Below are 19,843 nucleotides of genomic sequence, written 5' to 3'. Positions count from 1 at the left end.
AGATACATTAAAAGTAACCAGCCACCTTTTCCCCCATTGTACTATGTACTGAAAATCAGAGGAGAGAGAATCAGAGATAACTTTGTCATTTACGGCCTTTGATGTGTTGCCATAGATGGTCGTGTCATCAGCATGGATGTCAACGAATTATTTAAGTAGGTGGGATTCTTCTATCGATCCTGTAGATATCTCACTGCTGATGCAATTCTCTATCTATATAAGAGCCAGGTACATCCAAGGATGGAGTACTGTTGCCACATCTGGGCAGGGGCTGCTAGAAAGGAGATATCCTGCCTTGATAGAGTTCAAAATAGACTTCGTAGCCTAGTGAGGGGGTGCCCTTTTCTCTTCTCTGCAACCTCTTTCTCAGAGAAGAAATGTTGCGAGTTTGTCTCTGGTTTATCGTAATTTTCATGGCAAGTGCTCGACTGAGTTCCAATCTCTGGTCTCCCCCTTGCCAAACTTTCAAAAGAAACACTCATCTAGCAGAAAACACTATCAATAATTCTCTCCACTCTTTATCTGTGCCTAACCCTAAACATAGATTCCATGAACAAAGCTTCTTTCTTAGAACTGCACGCCTATGGAACTGTCTTCCGTTTTCCTGCTTTCCAGCTGACTACAATATGGTTGTCTTCAAGTCTAACATAAACAAGTTTTTGATGAACCGTCCCACTTAAGTTAACAAATTTACCAAATTACCATTACTAACGATAGTTACTATATTGTCCAATTGTCCACTCTACACTCATTAACTATTATCCTCGAGTGGCCTCTTGGCCTTGATAAGTGATGATGCCTATGTAAGAAAAAAGATTAAGATAAAGTTCCGCGTGCGTGTGTGTGCGTGCACGCGCGTGTGCTTGTTGTCTTATCAACTGATTCTTTTGCTTGACGATGAATGCCCTGGAAAATTCCCTTCGGATTAATGTGTACCAGTTTTTAAATAAACAAACGAACTTAGTTTTTTTTTTTTTTTTTTTTTTTTTCAGAATAACAGAAAATCTTTAAACTGGTGAACATTGATATGAAAAGGGTCTTGTCTAGAGTATTCATCGTGAAGTTGAAGGATCAGCTGACAAAGAAAGTCGTAAGTTTTCAGATTAGGTCCACCTCCACGATTTTCTTTTAAATGACGACTGTTAAAGGTTTTGTTACGCGCGTCGATTCGTTTATGGCGCGCGCACGCGCGTAAAAACGATGGCCGCCAAAGAATACAATGCATAATACAACTGTTTATATCTCGATAACTAATTATTTCTGCAAAATTTCAATGCGATTTCCGTATTCAGCATAGTCGAAAACCTACAAAAGTCGTCATTTAAAAGAAAATTGTGGAGGTGGACCTAATCTAAAAACTTACCATTTTAGTCTTTGTTTTAATGCATTTTTTAATCCAATAGCTTAAACTTCAAGCTTTTTAAGTATAAGTTAATCTATTCGCGAATACAATAAAAAAGTACGAATAGTGAAAGCTTTTGTTTTTTGTGACCAACTTTTTTTGTTGTTGTTGTTTTTGCGATTGTTTTTCCGGTTTATAACTTCCGGTTAATAGCAAAATGGCGGGTTTGAGTCTGACCGAAGACGCTGTCCGAAACTTTCTACTGTCGTGTGGTGGAAAATCCACGAATCATGCTTTGGTTACCCATTTTAAACCGTTCCTCAGTGATCCCGAAAATAAAGGTATTTTACGAAATTATGCGTCTCCCACTGCTAACCCTTAATTTCCCACCCCAAAGTCCCCGGTTCGAAGCGTAAACACTGGCTTGTTTGTCACCAGACAAAAAGGCGTGGTTCTCAAATAAAACGATCGCATTTACAATGTCATCCTATTTTCTTATTATCCAAATAAAATTAATGACAATCTGTGTTTTATATAAAAATGTGTAGTATAAAATATTTGTTATTTTTTAATATTTCTTATTTACAAACACTTATGTAATCAGTTGATATGATTGCGTAGTAGTAGTAGTAGTCAGTAGTGTAAAAAGAAACATGGAAACCAAAATTCTTTGTTTACTTTTAAAATCCCATAAATTTATGAAAATATATACACGTTAAGTAGTACTAAAATTTGTTAATGCGTATAATACTACTGCTAGTCATAATTTAAATATATGTTAACTTATTTTTCATTCTGTCAGTATTATCTTCGCGATTGCAAGATCATGTTATTGTTTGCTATGCCTTAAAACAATAATGCCTATTTTTTTTTCTCTCTGAAAAATTTCGAAGGAATAAGGAGTGGTTATCCCTCCCCCCTTTTAATTTAAATAAAGAAAACCAAAATTGTATGTTTTTTTTTATGTCCAAACACAAAAAAAAAACTGCTTATCCACTTTTGTTACCGCGCTATATTTTTAAAAATAATATTTTCAAGTTAAATTAAAGTTTTACGACATCTTTTCTATTAAATTTGTTAAGTGAAAGTAGAGAATAGTTAGAAAACACCCTTCCTTCCCATGTTAAGAATGGCTTTCTAAATAATGTTATTATTTCAGCACGGTAACAAAAGTGAGTGCTAGTGCACTTACTGATCCGCGCTATTTTTTAATTGGTATTTCCAAGTTTAATAAAAGTTTTATGATATGTTTTTTTTTTATTCAATTGTAAGGTCAAAGTATAGAATAGTTAACACAACACCACCCTCCCCTCCTGCATGTTAAGAATGGCTTTTTAAATGATAACTTTATTATTTCAGCACGGGTCCATAAGTGCACTACTGCACTAGTACCCAAAAGTGCATAAGTACCAAAACTTTAAATAGAAAAAATGTTTTTCATATATAAATATAAAAACTATCCCCTATACATACACACACACACACAAAAAAAAAACAACATTCACTTTTTGTTTTGTTTTACTTTGATTAATACAAAATTAAACATGTTTAGTGAGTATAAAACTTTCTACACTTCACTTTTTCTGTCCTCGGTCAGTGGAGAAGTTTTTCATGACTGAGACAATTTTTATTTTTGTCCTTATTCAGCTGGATTTTCCCCAAATTAAAAACTGACCTTGTGTCGGTAAATTTTTACACTAGGTCCAGCCAGAGGTCCAGGTCCAGTCCACCCACCTCTACATTTTTCTTTAAAATGACGACTTTTGAAGGTTTTCGACTATGCTGAATAAGAAAATCTAATTTAAATTTTGCAGAAGCAAGTAGTTTTCAAGATATAAAAATCTGTATTATGCACTGTAATTTACTGGCGGCCATGTTTGTATGCGCGCGCGATAAACAAATCTACTCTGCGACCGACACTGCCCACCCCCAATTTTTTTATAATATTTGCGGGTGGGTATGCTGACAACGAATATCACAGTTAAATTTGGGGCAAATATTTATCACCCCCCCCCCACACACACACAAATGGAGTGTTTTTTTCCGAAAGCCATTCTTAACATGGGGATGTGGGGAAGTGTCTATTTTCGAAGGTCGTTCTTAATATAGGGAGAGGGTCTATGCTGAAGGCCGTTCTTAACATGAGGAGGTTGAGGATTGTCTATTTCGAAGGCCGTTCTTAACATAGGGAGGTTAGGGATGCTTATTCCGAAAGCCGTTCTTAACATTTTTAAAGAAAATTGTGGAGGTGGACCTATTTGTTTATCGCGTGCATTCAAACATGGCCGCCAGTGAATTACAGTGCATTCTTGATATCTCGAAAACTACTTGTCTCTGGAAAATTTAAATGAGATTTTCTTATACAATATAGTCGAAAATTTATAAAAGTCGTCATTTTAAAGAAAATTGTGAAGGTGGACCTAATGTAAAAAAAAAAAAAAAACCTGGCTGCCCTCGTGGGGAGGCAAGTAAATAGGAACAGCTATGTTAATTCTTTTACTTATCGATTTTCTTTTTGTTTAAATATTTAATTACTTATCCTCTTATTCATTCAACTACTATAAAATAGGTTAATTTCTATTTAAGTCACCTAAATCTTTTAAAGTGGATTTCGATATTGTGTTACCTCTATTGTTTTTACTTAAAAGTAGATAACATTGGTTTTGGTGCTTATGTATCTATGTTACCGTGGCGTTATTATTTTTTTTTTTTTTAAATAGTACTTTAAAGTTAAATTCAATTTTTATTATATTTTTTATTGTTAGGTGAAACAACAGAATAGTTACAAAACACTCTACCCTCCCCATGTTAAGAATAGCTTTCTAAATAATAACGTTATTATTTCAATGCGGTAACATCATGCATAAGTACTTAGTAGAACAATAAGTTTTGGCGTGTTTCATTGTACAGTACACCGAAATGAAAACTAGGCTGGAAAATATAGTCGCTATCTTTATAGGCAATTTTTTCAACAATTTGATTTTCATTTTAAATGATTTGAGATTTATTACCTAAATTCTGACTAGCATCAAAGTGTAGTTTCTGTTTTGTCCTCAGTCAGAGGAAAGGAAATCTTTTCAAAACTGAGTATTTTTGTCCCAATCAAGAGTGTCTGGAATTAAATCCCATTAAAACCTAACCTGACTTGCAGTCACCAAAATTATTTTAAAGTTTAATGGGGTTCTACACGACTCTCAAATTTTTTTTTTTTACTTAAACCATATTTTAGTTAAAAAAAATATTACAGTTCTGAATTTTTGAGATGGGGGTGATTGCTTGTATAGTTTTGATCGGACTATTGTTCTCATAAAACTCAACTTCTTTCAGTGTTGTTCCAACCAGAGCCCTGACCTCTCTTTCCACATTGAAAGTCATAAGCTTTGTCTTATCCGCATTAATGTGGAGACTAATGTCATTTGCAGACTTTTCTAGCTTGCGAAACAGTGTTTGCACATCAGCAGTGTTGTTCGCGAACAAAGCAATATCGTCTGCGTAATTTGTATCAGGTTTATAACTTTCAATGTGAAAGGAGAGATCAGAGCTCTAGTTGGAACAACACTGAAAGAAATTGCTGAGTTTACGTATCTGGGCGGCAACATAGTTTCCACAGAGAGAGATATTGAAATTCGCATCTCAAAAGCATGGGCCGCATTGGATAGGCTGTGTTCAGTATGGACTTCAAGGCTAGCTAACAAACTGAAAAGGTAGTTCTTCAGGGTAGTGGTAGAGTCTGTCCTTGTTTACGGTTCTACAGCCTGGACACTCGCCAAAAGATTGGAAAGAAAACTAGATGGCACATACGAACAGTATTAAATATATCTTGGCAAAATCATCCCACAAAGCAGCAACTTTATGGCAACACACCTGCCATATATAATACCATTAGGGAGAGACGCCTACGATTTGCCGGTCACTGTCTGAGGAGCAAGCATGAATTGGTGAGTGATGTATTGCTATGGACTCCATGACACAGACGCACAAGCAAAGAACGGCCTAGATCCACGTACATCCAGCAAATAGCACACGACACCAACTGTGAACCTGAAGATCTGAGGTAGCTGATGGAAGACTGGAAACTCTGGAGAGGAAGAGTCACATCGGTCCGGGCAAGGAGCCCGTCCTGATGATAATGTTTGTTCTCGTCTTAAGTGTTATTTGTGCAATGTTTCGGTCAGTGTAGCCTCCGACCTTCATCAGGCATCTTGGAAAAGAAAGAGTCCTTTCTTTTCCAAGATGCCTGATGAAGGTCGGAGGCCGTGCCAACCGAAACGTTACGCAGGTAACATTCAAGATGAGAACAATAGTTCGATCAAAACAAGTAATACAAAAAAATATATATATATTTATATATATATCATATTCGTAAAACAGGGTACTTCCATCTCAAATCATCCAGATAAAAACATCCTTGACACCCTTACCACTCAGATTTTTTTCTAAATTTTCACCATATGTTGGTATCATAAAAACTAGGGAATCCTGAAAATTTGAGCTTTTAACTCTAAGCGGTTCCGGAAATATTGCAATTTTGGTATTTTACGTATATCGCGTCGAGGCGCAAATTTGCAAAATTATGAAATTACGTTTTGGGGCATAAATCAATTTCTAGACTAGGTAGAACCTTGAAAATTTGCATGGACAAGGTTTTCTACACGAGGAATCCAAAAATCACATTTAAAACCTCTGAAAATGAACTGTTTCTGAGTTATTGAACTTTTAAGCCAAAATATGGGTATTGATCTAAGGCGACTCAAAAACATGTGGCTCTATTGTAAATTGAATTTTTTGTTTTTGTTCCTAGACATTCTTGATAGTCTGAACTTAAATTCCTCCAAAAAAGGTGTTTGTTTGATGCAAGGATGCAAGTAGCAGGTAAAGCCAAGTAACCGGATAGCTCACAATCGAACCTCAAAAATTGGACAATCACAATGGACAATCCCAAATAATAAACTGCATATGGTTAGGATGCAATGTGTTTGTAGCATTTATGAACCCCTAAAAATTCTCACGACCCCCTGTGATTAACCCATTTTTTAGGTTTAGTTGTGAACTAGTGAAGAAAGAACAAAAGCCCATTTTTCTGGTAATCAGTGCGGTGGGTATGGATACTAAGAAACGGTACCCATGCTGGGTGGGTACATGGTTTGGATTTTTTGGCACGATAGTACATTTAAGTCAAAAACTATCAACACAACACATCTTATGAGTGTAAGACAACATATGCTGTCACGGTTTTGAAGGAGTATAGGTCCAATTTGACAATTTTGAAGGTGCTTGTGCAGTATAGGTTCGATTTGACAATTTTGAAGGTGCTTGTGCAGTATAGGTCTGATTTGACAATTTTGAAGGTGCTTGTGCAGTATAGGTTCGATTTGACAATTTTGAAGGTGCTTGTGCAATATAGGTCCGATTTGACAATTTTGAAGGTGCTTGTGCAGTGCAGTCTAAATCCCAATAAATAATTTTGAAGATGCTTCTACAGTATAAATATACGTATCCATATATATATTTTTTATCAGACACTGTGCATATTTTATGAACATCCGTCGATGCCTACAGTTTTGCGTAAACAGTTAAAACTCAAACCAAGCTCATTTATGGAAAAGATTACAACATTTAGCAAAACATTTATACACATAAGTAGACATGTACATATTTTTTATTGGACGTCGTGCATGGTTTCTGAACACTCATCGATACCGACAGTATCACCTAAACACTTCAAACGTAAACTGAAGTAATTTTAAGAAAAGATTACAAAATTTTATGAGTGTCAACAAAAACAGAAATCCGTACTTGCATAGAATACACACTGTGCTGATATAATAACGTTATTTTTATCAACACCCGTTTATAACAGGGATTTGGGAGGGTTTTACATATTCTGTACCTAATAAGATTATTTTCTAAGAACGATACCTTCTCTGCATATTAGTGTCTTAAGTTTTAATGGCCCTATTATTAACATCTACATTAAATATTTATTTGACCCAGCAGGTCATGAGTCTTCTAGTTTTCTATACCATAAAACCTTTGTTTCTTTAAATAATTGACTTTACTCATTTATTTAAAAAAAAAAAAAAATTTTTTGAAGTTGTCAATAAAAAAAATTGTTTTTCAATGTTTCAAAAAAGTCAGCGTCAAAGTTTTACAAACTGATACACAGTAGTAGTTAAGTTAGAGTTTCTAAAAATAGTACAAAGAGTTTTATATTAAGAATGCCTGATTGGTAGATATTCCAAGGAAAGTCCTGTTTTTTCATCAAAGAAAAACTAAAGAAGCATATTGGTTCTACAGTTGACATTACAATTAAAGAACTGGAGTCAAGATTTCAAAATCTGTTGGGAACAAACAAAAGTGTAAATACTGAAGATGTGGTGAAAAGCTTCATTAAGGTGTTTATCTACAATCATGACACACGGCCAGAATGTAAAAGAGAACTGATTCATTTTGGAAATTATGAAATACATTACTTTTGAATGGGTTGGAAAATTTCTGGTAGTTTCAGGATGCAATATAGAAGTTGTTCATACAGAATGGAAACACATTGGATTCTTTGTTGCAAATAATTTCAGGGACAAATTTGAATATAATTAAAGATTAATTCTCTTTTATTACTGAACAGATTCCTTTCCTTCCTATCCGGTTACTTGGCTTTACCTGCTACTTGCATCCTTGCATCAAACAAAAAAACAAACAATAGTTTCAGCCAACTTAAAAAAACACCAGAAAGCAGCAATACCACTTCTTAAATAAACAGGAAGTCAAAATAAAATTCAGGATTTTCTGTTTATGGTGAAGTCAAGTGACTCCTTGTACACTGCTCTGTCTGGAAGTGAGGCCCGTAAAACTGCCCATCTTTGAGGTTCGATTCTGAGCTAATGAGGAAGGAACCAAACACCTTTTTTGAAGGAATTGGAGTTCAGACTATCAAAAATGTCTAGGAACAAAAAAAATTCAATTTCCAATAGTGCCACGTCTTTTTGGGTCGCCTTAGACCAATACCCAAATCTCAGCTTAAAAGTTCAGTAACTCAGAAACAGTTCATTTTCAGAGATTTCATACATGATTTTTGGATTCCTCATGTGGAAAACCTTGTCCATGCGAATTTTCAAGGTTTTACCTAGTCTAGGAATTGATTTATATCCCAAAATGCAATTTCATAATTTCGCGAATTTGCACCTCAACGCGATATATGTAAAATACCAAAATTGCGATATTTCCGGAACCGCTTAGAACTCAAATTTTCAGGATTCCCTAGTTTTTATGATAGTAACATATGGTGAAAGTTTGGAAAAAATCTGAGAGGTAAGGGTGTTATGGTCTGGATGATTTGAGATGGAATTACCCAACACTGAAATGTGTTGCATTAACCACTATAAGAATGATAACTTAAGTTCATAATTTCCTACTTAAAGGACAATTTCCTTTTTTCCCTTTTTTCTTTTTTTTTAAGAGTAAATACAAAAATTAGTTCCCTGTCCTTAAAGTAGAAAAATATGAATTTGATTTATCAACCCTTGGACTTGTTTAGAAAGATGGTGACTCTATTTTTCCAATCAAGTTTTCTTTTCTATGTTTAGCATGTATGATAAAACTTACTGCTATAACTTACTGTTTCCAATGTCTAAACTCGTTTCACATTTTATTTTTCTATGTAAGTTTTCCTTTTTACTCTAAACAAGGCATATCGCCACTTGGATATAAGGGGCTACAATTTGGAACCATGCCTAGGAAAGATTAACGAGATGTTAGTTTACGTTACATTTAAACTTCTGCATATCAGTACAATCAGGGAAGCAGGTAACAGGAAGGGAATTCCAAAGTCAGAGCAAAAAAAAACTATTACAGTAGAAAGCTTTTCTGGCATTTAGGGACCTCCACAGTGAAGGGATGTGATTTTGTTGCTAAACGGGTTTGTCGGAGATATGTACATCAAGGGGACACAAGTGAAATGAGTTCATCAAAGCACAATCGATTAAAATATTTGCAAAACAGGCACAGAGATGCAACATTGCGGCAATAAAACAGGAGTTGGAGCTTAGTTGACAAAATGAGACTTATTAGATTGAAGACTTTTTATAACCCTATCCAAGACTGCTGCAAAAAAGGTGGGTTCCCTCTATCGAGCTAGAAGATTACTCACGCTTGAAAGTATCTTGTACCTTTACAAGGCCACCATTCACCCATGCATGCAGTACTGTTACCACATCTGGGCTGGTGCATCTACCATTAATCTCTCCCTCTTAGATAAAGTCCAAAAAAGAGTTGTCAATCAAATCGGTCCCACTTTATCAACTAAGCTCCAGTCCCTGCCTCATTGTCGCAATGTTGCATCACTGGGCCTGTTCCACAAATATTTTAAGGGAATGTGTTCTGATGAACTTGTTTTACTTGCACCCCCTCGACGTACATATCCCCGACAAACCCGCTTAGCAATAAGATCTCATCCCTTGACTGTTGTTGTCCCTAAATGCCAGAAAGCTTTCTATTCTAATAGTTTGTTCCCTCGAACAGCTAGAGTTTGGAATTCCCTTCCTGCTGCCCTGGCTGTACTGATATGCAGAAGTTTAAATGTAACATAAACAAATATCTTGTTAATCTTTCCTAGACATGGCCCCGAATAGTAGCCGCTTACGTCCCAGTAGCGATATGCTCTGTAAGGGGTGAACATGAGTAAAAAAAAAAAATTTTTAAATAATAAAAAAAAAAATTTTTAAATAATAAAAAAAAAAATTTTTTTTAAATATTAAAAAAAAAAAAAAAAAAGACGGAGAGACTAGTGGTAGATGCACCAATCCAGATGTGGTAACAATACTTCCTGCATAGGCAAATGGTAATTTTGTAGAGGTACAGGATACTCTCAGGTGTGAGTAGTCTTCCAACACAATACAGGGAACCCAACTTTTTTGCAGCAGCCTTTGCAATGTCCCTAATGTATTTACTCCAGTTTATATTTCTTGTGAGTGTTAAGCTGAGGAATTTGAAGGAATAATTCTCAGGTGGGGAGTTATTTGTCATGGATATTGGTCGTTGGAGAGGCTTCCTGTAATTGTTAATGGAGAGCAGCTTAGTCTAACTAACATTAAATGTTACCATTCTTTACAGTACAGTTTCTACATTCTGCATAATTGCGTAGAATTTCAAACAAAAATGTTCTAGCACACAGAAATATTTATATATCTCTATAAATTATGTTACAAATTGCTTGCTTGGGCGTTTAACCGTCCATCTAGTTTATGTTTCCAGTTTCAAAAAATTTATCTGCTTACCTATTTCATGGCCACCTTGTCTTAAGTCTGATATTAAAAGCCACTGCTGCTATTCCAAGCATACACAAGGTCGACAATATTTTTTTTTTTATTTTAGCTTATTTTAACATTTTTTCCTTACAAATAAATGTAATTTAACCCTGTTGAGTTAAAAAAAAAAAAAAAATGATTTACTGCTTTTAGTAGCACTCCTGTGGATTCTGATGATTTATTTTTTCAGGCCTTACTTAAAAAATATTTTCTCTTCAAGGAGGGGGGGTAGAAACTTGGTTTTAGTAGTGCTTTTAGTAGGGCTTCCTTAATTCTAATTAGTGCTTGCAGCAGCTCTGGAGGCTTCCTGAGTATTATTTTTTCACTCATGACTTAAAAAAATGTTTTCTCAAGACAATAAGAGACAATATAATCTCAAAATCACTTTTATTTTGAGCATTTTTCATCTTACTCCTTAAGAACCAAGATACATATATACATATATATATAAAGGTGACCTTGTTGGTGTGTGTATGTGCAGAAAGTCTCTACCAAACTCCTTTCTGAATAGCTGGTCTACAAAGTTGAAATTTGATATATAGGGTATTTGAATCTGTGGCACACTTTCGATTTGGTTTTTAGCCGGCAAAAATTGCTGTTAAGGTGTTAAAATTGAAAACAAAACAACTGCCATTGACAAGAATAGCTAACTAAACCTGTGTACATATAAAAATCTACATTCATAGGTGAAATGATTTTATTTATTTTTTTAAACTATTTTTATGCATATGGGTGTGGCTCAGGGGCTAAGGAATGATGGTGTAGAGTTGTATGTTTTAGTTTTCATTCTAGCTGATGACACCCAAGTCATATATTTTTTTTTTACTTTTCACTACTATATATTAGGTACAATATAATAATCAATAGAATTGGCTCTGTAATAATAAATATGTAATCTGCATGAATTAAAATATCATATTTAAGTATATCTTATGACCGGGCAACACCGGGATTTTCTTATTGATTTTCTCATCTTGGTTGTTATCAGAACATTTCGGCTATTTCTCTCTCCTTCCTTCTTCCAATGTTTTGCATTACTGTTGTTTTGCGTCGAAGCTTTTAATAAGGTACTGATTATACACTGTTCACATTTCATATTTTTTTTAGGCCTCATGAACATGCCTAATCGATCTGTTAGCTTTTCTAAGGATTGAACTTGGAACCTCAAATTACCCAGCACACTTTAATATTCTTTTCTCAGGTTTATATGTTCCTCATAAAAGCTTAGTATTCAAAATTCCATGACAATTCCCAGGTTCAACAAAAAGCAAAGAAAAAAAATGTTTGAAAAGTTGTGATAGTGACCAAAATGAGGATGTTATTCTGAAAAATTATTTTAAAAAAAAAACAATGAAAATACCTTGTCTTAAAAATACAAATATTAAACTAATTGGTAATTCCCCTTTTTCTTTTTCTTTTTTTCAGTCAAGAACCGAGAAAAGTTTAAGGAAATTGTTAACACTCTTTCGACTGTCAAAATGGGTGATGTAAGTAATTGTTTTCCTTTTCAATTTCCAAAATAAATGTACGGCACAATGATAGAGAGATCTTTCAACTCCCCACATTTAAAAGTCTTCTATCCGACATATCTTGTCCTTTTTTTTTTTCTTTGCATAGGAGTCATCACTAATCAAGGCCCAGAGGCCACTCGAGAATAAGGGTTAAAGAGTGAACAGTAGTCAATGGGACTATCATAGTAATTGTTAGTAGCATAAATTTGGTAAATTGGAATTATTAAGGGGAACGGCTCATCAAGAACTTGTTTACGTTGGACTTGAAGACGACCATATTGTAGTCAGCTGGAAAGCAGGCAAACGGAAGACATTTCTACAGGTGTGCAGTTCTAAGAAAAAAAGCTTTGTTCATGAAATCTATAGGCACAGATAAAGAGTGCTGGAAATTATTGATAGTGGTTTCAGCTTCCTTCAGGGAAGACACATAAAATCGAGTCTATGCTGTTTTCATCTTGAAATGTCAGTGCACATCCAACTTGGAGATTGACAGATGTTTATAAAATCTGTGTGCAATTGGGATACACAGGCGAAAAGATCAAATAAAGTTAGCTGACATATAAACATTGTAAAATGTAATCTCGTTCATATGTATGTATGTCTCTCTCTCTCTCTCTCTCTCTCTCTATGTTTCTTGGGTTTTTCATCACAAATAAAAATAATTGTAAACCACACCAGGTATAAAAAGTTGAGGCCAAGATGCTGTTGCAGCCAAGACGTAAAGGTTGTACTCTCGACTTTGTTGAGACCGGGTCTTGAATTCTTAAAAAGAAAAAAAGATGCTCCGTGTTAAAATACAAATTGTTTCAAAAGTAATGCCTCCTTTTTTTTTTTTTTCACCCTTTCTGGCGTGAGTTTTTTTGTTTTTTTTATAATATTTCAGCCGTTTTACTTTTTGTCTCCTCTTTATATCGCAATACATTGTACATTTTTGATGTTTCCAAATCAAGTCTTTTCATATAATCTTTTATGATTTGAATATCTTGTATTTTTAACAAACTTTTAAGTCATTTTCCTTTTACATAGCCTAAGGGATCGTATCAGTGTTGACATTAATTAAATTATTTACATATAAAATTTACTTCCAAACAAATTAAAATTATTAAAATCATACCTTTTCTTTGTGCTGTGTGCATGTGATCTATCTTGCCAGACTGGCAACAATCAAAGTTGGCCCTTTGGCTAAGAGCAAAGTGTAGTATCTGTCTGATACTACACTTCACCTTTTCTGTGCTCGGTCAGTGGAAGAGAAATCCTTCATGACTAAGGCAATTTTTATTTTTGTTCCCATCCAGAGTGCCCCTTTCTCTGAAGCTGGATTTCTCCACTTTTAAAATTTGACCTTCTGTCTAAACTCTGCCCTCATGGGGAGGCAAATGAATAGGAACAAAACGTTGTCTTAAGTAGAATAGTTTCCCATCTCCCTGGAAAATTTCATCAGTATGCCCTGTATTTAAGAATTCAGGTGATCGCTCATCCCCCTCTCAGTACAGGCCAATAAGTCTCCTGTGCGTCATGAGTAAGTTGCTGGAATCTGTGTTAAATAGAGAAGTAATCAACCATCTCAACAAAAATAACCTTCTTAGTGACACTCAATATGGTTTCCGTTCTGCTAGATCTACAGCAGATGTGCTTACAGTTATATCTCATAGGATTAGCAAATCTCTCGACGGAGGCAACCTTTCTAGGGCAATTGCTCTTGACATATCTAAGGCCTTTGATAGGGTATGGCATAAAGGTTTACTTCATAAGATCTCTAGCTATGATATAGCTGGAAATGTCTTCTCAATTATTAAATCATTTCTTTCTGATAGGTTCATAAGAGTAGTAGTTGAGGGGCAAAAATCAGAAGCCCACAGTATTAATGCCGGTGTCCCTCAGGGGTCCATCCTGGGCCCAACTCTTTTCCTGATCTACATTAATGATCTTCCAAATCACATCCTTACATCATTTGTAGACATTTATGCTGACGACACTACCATTTATGGTAGCACATCTAAGACAGTAAACGACCAAGTTCTCTCCAATTCTCTCTCCTCTGATCTTGAGCATGTAGTACAATGGGGTAAGGAGTGGCTGGTTACTTTTAATGCATCTAAAACCAAGCTTCTCTCTTTACATCATAAACATTCTGATTGATCCCCATCTGGCATCAATTGAAATGAATGGCTCTCGTCTTCAGGAGGCCTCAAGTTTTGACAAGCTTCTGGGCTTGACCATTACTCCTGATCTTAAATGGAACACGTACATCAAATCTGTTGCCAAGGCCGCTGGAAAAATGGTGGGATCTTTCTATCGATCCAGTAGATATCTCACTGCTGATGCAATTCTCTATTTATATAAGAGCCAGGTACATCCAAGGATGGAATACTGTTGCCACATCTGGGCAGGAGCTGCTAGAAAGGACTTGTCCTGCCTTGATAGAGTTCAAAATAGACTTCGTAGCCTCGTAGGAGATGTCCTTTTCTCTTCCTTGCAACCTCTATCTCACAGAAGAGATGTTGCGAGTTTGTCTCTGATGTATCGTTATTTTCATGGAAAGTGTTCGACTGAGCTTCAATCTATGGTCCCCCCTCGCCAAACTTTCACAAGAAACACTTGTCTAGCTGTAAACACTATCAATAATTCCCCCCACTCTTTATCTGTGCCTAAACCTAAACGTAGATTCCATGAACAAAGCTTTTTTATTAGAACTGCACGCCTTTGGAATTGTCTTCCGTTTTCCTGCTTTCCGGCTGACTACAATATGGTTGTCTTCAAGTCTAACGTAAATAAGTTCTTGATGAGCCGTTCCATATAAGTTATCAAATTTAACAAATTTTCATTACTAATGATTATTATATTGTCCAATTTCTACTGTACACTCTTTAACCCTTATCCTTGAGTGGCCTCTTGGCCTGGATAATGTGTTGATACCTATGAAAAAAAAAAAAAAAGAAAATGTCCAATGTGAACAAGTTCTAATTGAATCGTCCCCCTAAGTAATCCAAGTTACAAAATTCCCACTGTTTACTATGCTAAAATCACAATGACTAATGTATACCTATTAACCCTTATCCTTGAGTGGCCTCTGGGCCTTGATAAGTGGTGACACCCATGTAAAAAAAAAAAAAAAAAAAAAAAAAAAGCTACAATCCAAATCATCTCATGTTTTCTCAAATTAATATTGCAATTAACACATTTCAAAGAAGAAGAATGATTTATTCAATTGTTTGTGACTTGATCATCTACTGCTTCAATGACAATAGGGCAGGAGGCAAAGAGAGAAAGAAGATATACTTATTTATTATACTTATTTTATAAAGATATGCCTTGTTATTTTAATGCTTATCATATGATCTTAAACCATGTCTTGTTAATTTGAACTTCCACAACATCCAATTATCTATATATTATTTAATTGGAATTCATTATTGAGATTAGTATTATTTATTTATTTATTTATTTATTGCGAACTATTATCCTCATCTTTCTTAGATGTTGTTTCAGAACGTTTCGGCCAACTATTCCTCTGACCTTCGTCAGGTGGTAACCTCGACGGGATAGAACTTCGAATCTCCTAACTGCATACTCAGCAATTAGGAGATATTTTTTTTTTTTTAACATAGGCATCACTACTTATCAAGGCCCAAAGACCACTTGAGGATAAGGGTTAAGAGCGTACAGTAGTCAATTGAACAATATAGTAATCGATAGTAATGGAAATTCGGTAAATTTGTTAACTTAAGTTGAATGGCTCATCAAGAACTTGTTTACATTGGACTTGAAGACAATCAGATTGTAGTCAGCTGGAAAGCAAGAAAACAGAAGACAGTTCCACAGGCATGGAGTTCTAAGAAAGAAGCTTTGTTCATGGAATCTACGTTTAGGTTTAGGCGCAGATAAAGAGTGGGGAAAATTATTGATAGTGTTTACAGCTAGACGAGTGTTTCTTGTGAAAGTTTGGCGAGGGGGGACCATAGATTGGAGCTCAGTCGAGCACTTGCCATGAAAATAACGATAACGCAGAGACAAACTCACAACATCTCTTCTGTGAGATAGAGGCTGCAGAGAAGAGAAAAGGACATCTTCTACGAGGCTATGAAATCTATTTTGAACTTTATCAAGGCAGGACAACTCCTTTCTAGCAGCTCCTGGCCAAATGTGGCAACAGTACTCCATCCTTGGATGTACCTGGCTATAGAGACAAACTCGCAACATCTCTTCTGTGAGACAGAGGTTGCAGGGAAGAGAAAAGGATATCTCCTATGAGTCTATTTTGAACTCTATCACGGCAGGACAAGTCCTTTCTAGCAGCTCCTGCCCAAATGTGGCAACAGTACTCCATCCTTGGATGTACCTGGCTCTTATATAAATAGAGAATAGCATCAGCAGTGAGATATCTACTGGATCAATAGAAGGCTCCCACCATTTTTCCAGCGGCCTTGGCAACAGATTTAATGTACGTGCTCCATTTCAGATCAGGAGTAAAGGTCAAGCCCAGAAGCTTGTCAAAACATGAGGCCTCCCCAAGACGAACGCCATTCATTTTAGTTGATGCCAGATGGGGATCAGAACAAAGGCCAGAGGAATAATTGGCTGAAACATTGTGAAACAACATCTAAGAAAGATGAGGATAATAGTTTTCAATAAATAAATAAATTAATCCAATTATCTGTCTGACGTAATTCCTGCTCAAGTTATATCGCTCCCTATTCTCACAAACCCAACTTCTTTTCCAGTTGGTCAACTCTGTAACTACTTGACGGGTCCTGCTAGTTTTGAATATTTGGTTTGGATTTACTTGTTATTCTCATGCCAGTTTCTCCTGACTAACCTCTGTGCAAAGAAACTAAAGACACTCGAGGATGGTTAGTAGGCATTCAAGTTCTCTCTCCAATCTTTTAAATGTTCATCCATTGAAATGAAGAAGACAATCTGTTCATCCCAGGGCTGATGGATGGTACACGCTGGGAGTTTGTTTAAAGTGAAGCTTGCTTGCACAGAGCCAGCCTCACTCTCTTGTCACAACTAGCCTGATCCAGCAATAGGACAGGGTTGAAACAACTGGAGGCCAGGTGAAATGCAGGAGCTACCGGAAGTGTCGACATCCCCTACATACAGCACCTGGTATTTCCAAATGATCACCCAGTGTTTACTTGATCATGTTCTATTTCTCAAGTTCTGATTTGCATTAAAAGCTGTCGTGAAATTTTTTTTTTTTTTATATAAAAGAGTCACCATTTATCAAGGCCCAGAGGCCACTCAAGGATAAGAGTCAATGGGTGTATAGTAGTCAATGGGAAAATATTGTAGTTATCGTTAGTAGTGGGAATTGAGTAAATTGGATTACTTAAGGGGATGGCTCATCAAGAACTTGTTTACATTGGACTTGAAGTCGACCATATTGTAGTCAGTTGGAAAACAGGGGAATAGAAGAGAGTTCCACAAACATGCAGTTCTAAGAAAGAAGCTTTGTTCATGGAATCTACGCTTAGGTTTAGGCACAGATAAAGAGTGGGGGAAATTATTGATAGTGGTTTCAGCTAGACGAGTGTTATAGATTGAAATAGTTTGTCAACTCCTCTATAATGAATGTAAATTGTCATTAGTTTTTAAAGCAATCTTGCAGACAACTGCCAAAAATAGATTCCAAAGAATTGTTACATAAGAATGCAGCTCTGATTGACACCATTCACAATCAACACAGAACCTGTAAGGGTACAGTCAAAAGTAACCTAAGCTCTCATGATAATTGTATAAAGATTTAATAATGGCTACAAAACAAAGTGAACTACTTCTTTCCAGAGTACTTCACAGTTGCCCATGATAGATGAATGCTCTGATATTGTCAATGAAAAATTGGTGCGGATCAATATTGTGCTTAATCAGTTTTCAGAGAGTTAATGAGCTGAGAATATCGTATCAGCTATGTAACATCTGCATTCCAAAAACTGCATTCCAGAGTTCTGGAATGATGAGTAGTGTGCTTTTCTAAGCAATTTAAAAGAAGTCTTCTCCCGTCAGTTAAATTTCACGAGAAGTTTTCGCATACTCCCCAGATCATAATATCTCACATTCGCAAACGGACATTGTCTCTATCTTTTTTTTTTTAAATTGAGTTAAACAAAATTCCCACTGTGCCGTCGTCTCCAGTGTTTGTTTATCTTTTTTGTATCAATAAGGCAAGACTATTGGAACATGGAATCTACGCTTAGGTTTAGGCACAGATAAAGAGTGGGGGAAATTATTGATAGTGGTTTCAGCTAGACGAGTGTTATAGATTGAAATAGTTTGTCAACTCCTCTATAATGAATGTAAATTGTCATTAGTTTTTAAAGCAATCTTGCAGACAATTGGAACGCAACCGCCTGGCCTTCGAGGCGGGTAGTATCTGTTCTGTAATTGGTCCTTGGTCAATGTTGGGGAAACCCTTCATACTGAGACAATTACTATTTATTTGGATACTGCCAGAGTGCCCCCCGTTCTGGGGGAGCTGGTTTCCCCCCACATTAAACTAATTTGCTTTCGTAGGAGTTTTAAAAGCAGCATTATTTCTGCAAGTCTTCTTTTTTTTTTTTTTTTTATTGACTTCGTTAAATTTGAACGCTTTATACTTCCGGTCACGTCATGGAGTAGTGGTAAGACGTCAGATTTACTTTCACTTTCTTTTCCGCCTTCGCGTCACAGGTTCGAGCCTGCCTGCCTACTACCACTTTTATTTTTTTTTTAAATCAGCATACACCTACAAACACCCGGGCAACGCCGGGCACTCAGACTAGTTTAAAATAAAATTACAGCAAGTCTATCAGCAACCAAGTAAAAACAGGTAAATCAATATTTCTGTTTTCTTTGATAGTGATAATTCGGCATGATCAGTTGATTTAGAAAAGGTTAGAGTTAGCATGATGAACTGAACATCGTAAAACCGTGTAAAGCACTTACACTGAACAATGCATCATAGGCGTTGCATAATTTCTTGTGCGCCTTAAACAACCCTTGTTTAATTCTCACGTTAAATCTCTATCATCCATTAACACTTTTTAGTGGATCGGCAATTTTTCTCAATCTCCTGACTGTCACCTTGGCTTATGCCCGAGAGTTCGGTTGTGTCAATCCCCCCCCCCTCCTTTTTCTCCCTCTCTCTTTCCCTCCGCACCTTGTAATTATCGTTGACACTCATTCTATGCAGTGAGACAAGCAAGCAATCTGACACAGGTGTGAGATAAGCAGACTTGAAGCAAAAAGAGATTCACTTTCCGCCCTTCACTCTCTCAATATCTTTTTATTTGCTTATCAGCTTTTCTGCTTTCCTGAAGCCGTTTCATTCCCTTTAAACACTTCCCTTGAACCTTTCTTTGCAAACTCCTCGATCCCCATAACAGCTCACTTCAAGTGTTATATAGGAAGTGTATAGAGAGGACTGCTCTGAGCTTGTGTCCTTGCGTTGAGCTGGAAGAAGAGATGTGTGCTTGTATGTAATGAGAAAATTTTTAAATTAAATCAAAATGTCATGGAATGACTTAAGCGATATGAGAGTAATCTGAAAGCAGTAATAATAGACAAGAGGAGGAGGAGGAGGATGGAAATATGAAATTAAAATTCTGAACTGATTCTTTTTTTTTCTTTCTTTTTTTGTGTGTACTATTAACAAAGGTGGATCATACATGCAGTATCCATGACAACGTCTGCTGAGAATGGATCAATCC

The 19,843-nt window shown here is 35.9% G+C and overlaps 1 protein-coding gene across 6 annotated transcripts in view; it reads left to right on the top strand.

The window, feature by feature from the left end:
• The first annotated feature begins 1,532 nt into the window (after window positions 1–1,532).
• The window catches only part of LOC145276981 (uncharacterized), a 109,852-nt gene continuing 91,541 nt past the window's right edge, over window positions 1,533–19,843 (top strand). For all 6 annotated transcript variants that reach the window (XM_080128585.1, XM_080128568.1, XM_080128550.1 and 3 more), the window contains exons 1-2: window positions 1,533–1,683; window positions 12,070–12,131. In XM_080128585.1, coding sequence (XP_079984711.1) covers window positions 1,560–1,683; window positions 12,070–12,131 — 186 coding nt within the window. In that variant the 5' untranslated portion in view covers window positions 1,533–1,559. The remainder of the gene's footprint in view (window positions 1,684–12,069; window positions 12,132–19,843) is intronic.

Source organism: Euprymna scolopes, chromosome 1 (assembly GCF_053919585.1).
Source record: "Euprymna scolopes isolate OS-2025 chromosome 1, ASM5391958v1, whole genome shotgun sequence".
Classification (NCBI taxonomy): domain Eukaryota; kingdom Metazoa; phylum Mollusca; class Cephalopoda; order Sepiida; family Sepiolidae; genus Euprymna; species Euprymna scolopes.
This window is presented reverse-complemented; position numbering and strand designations above follow the sequence as displayed.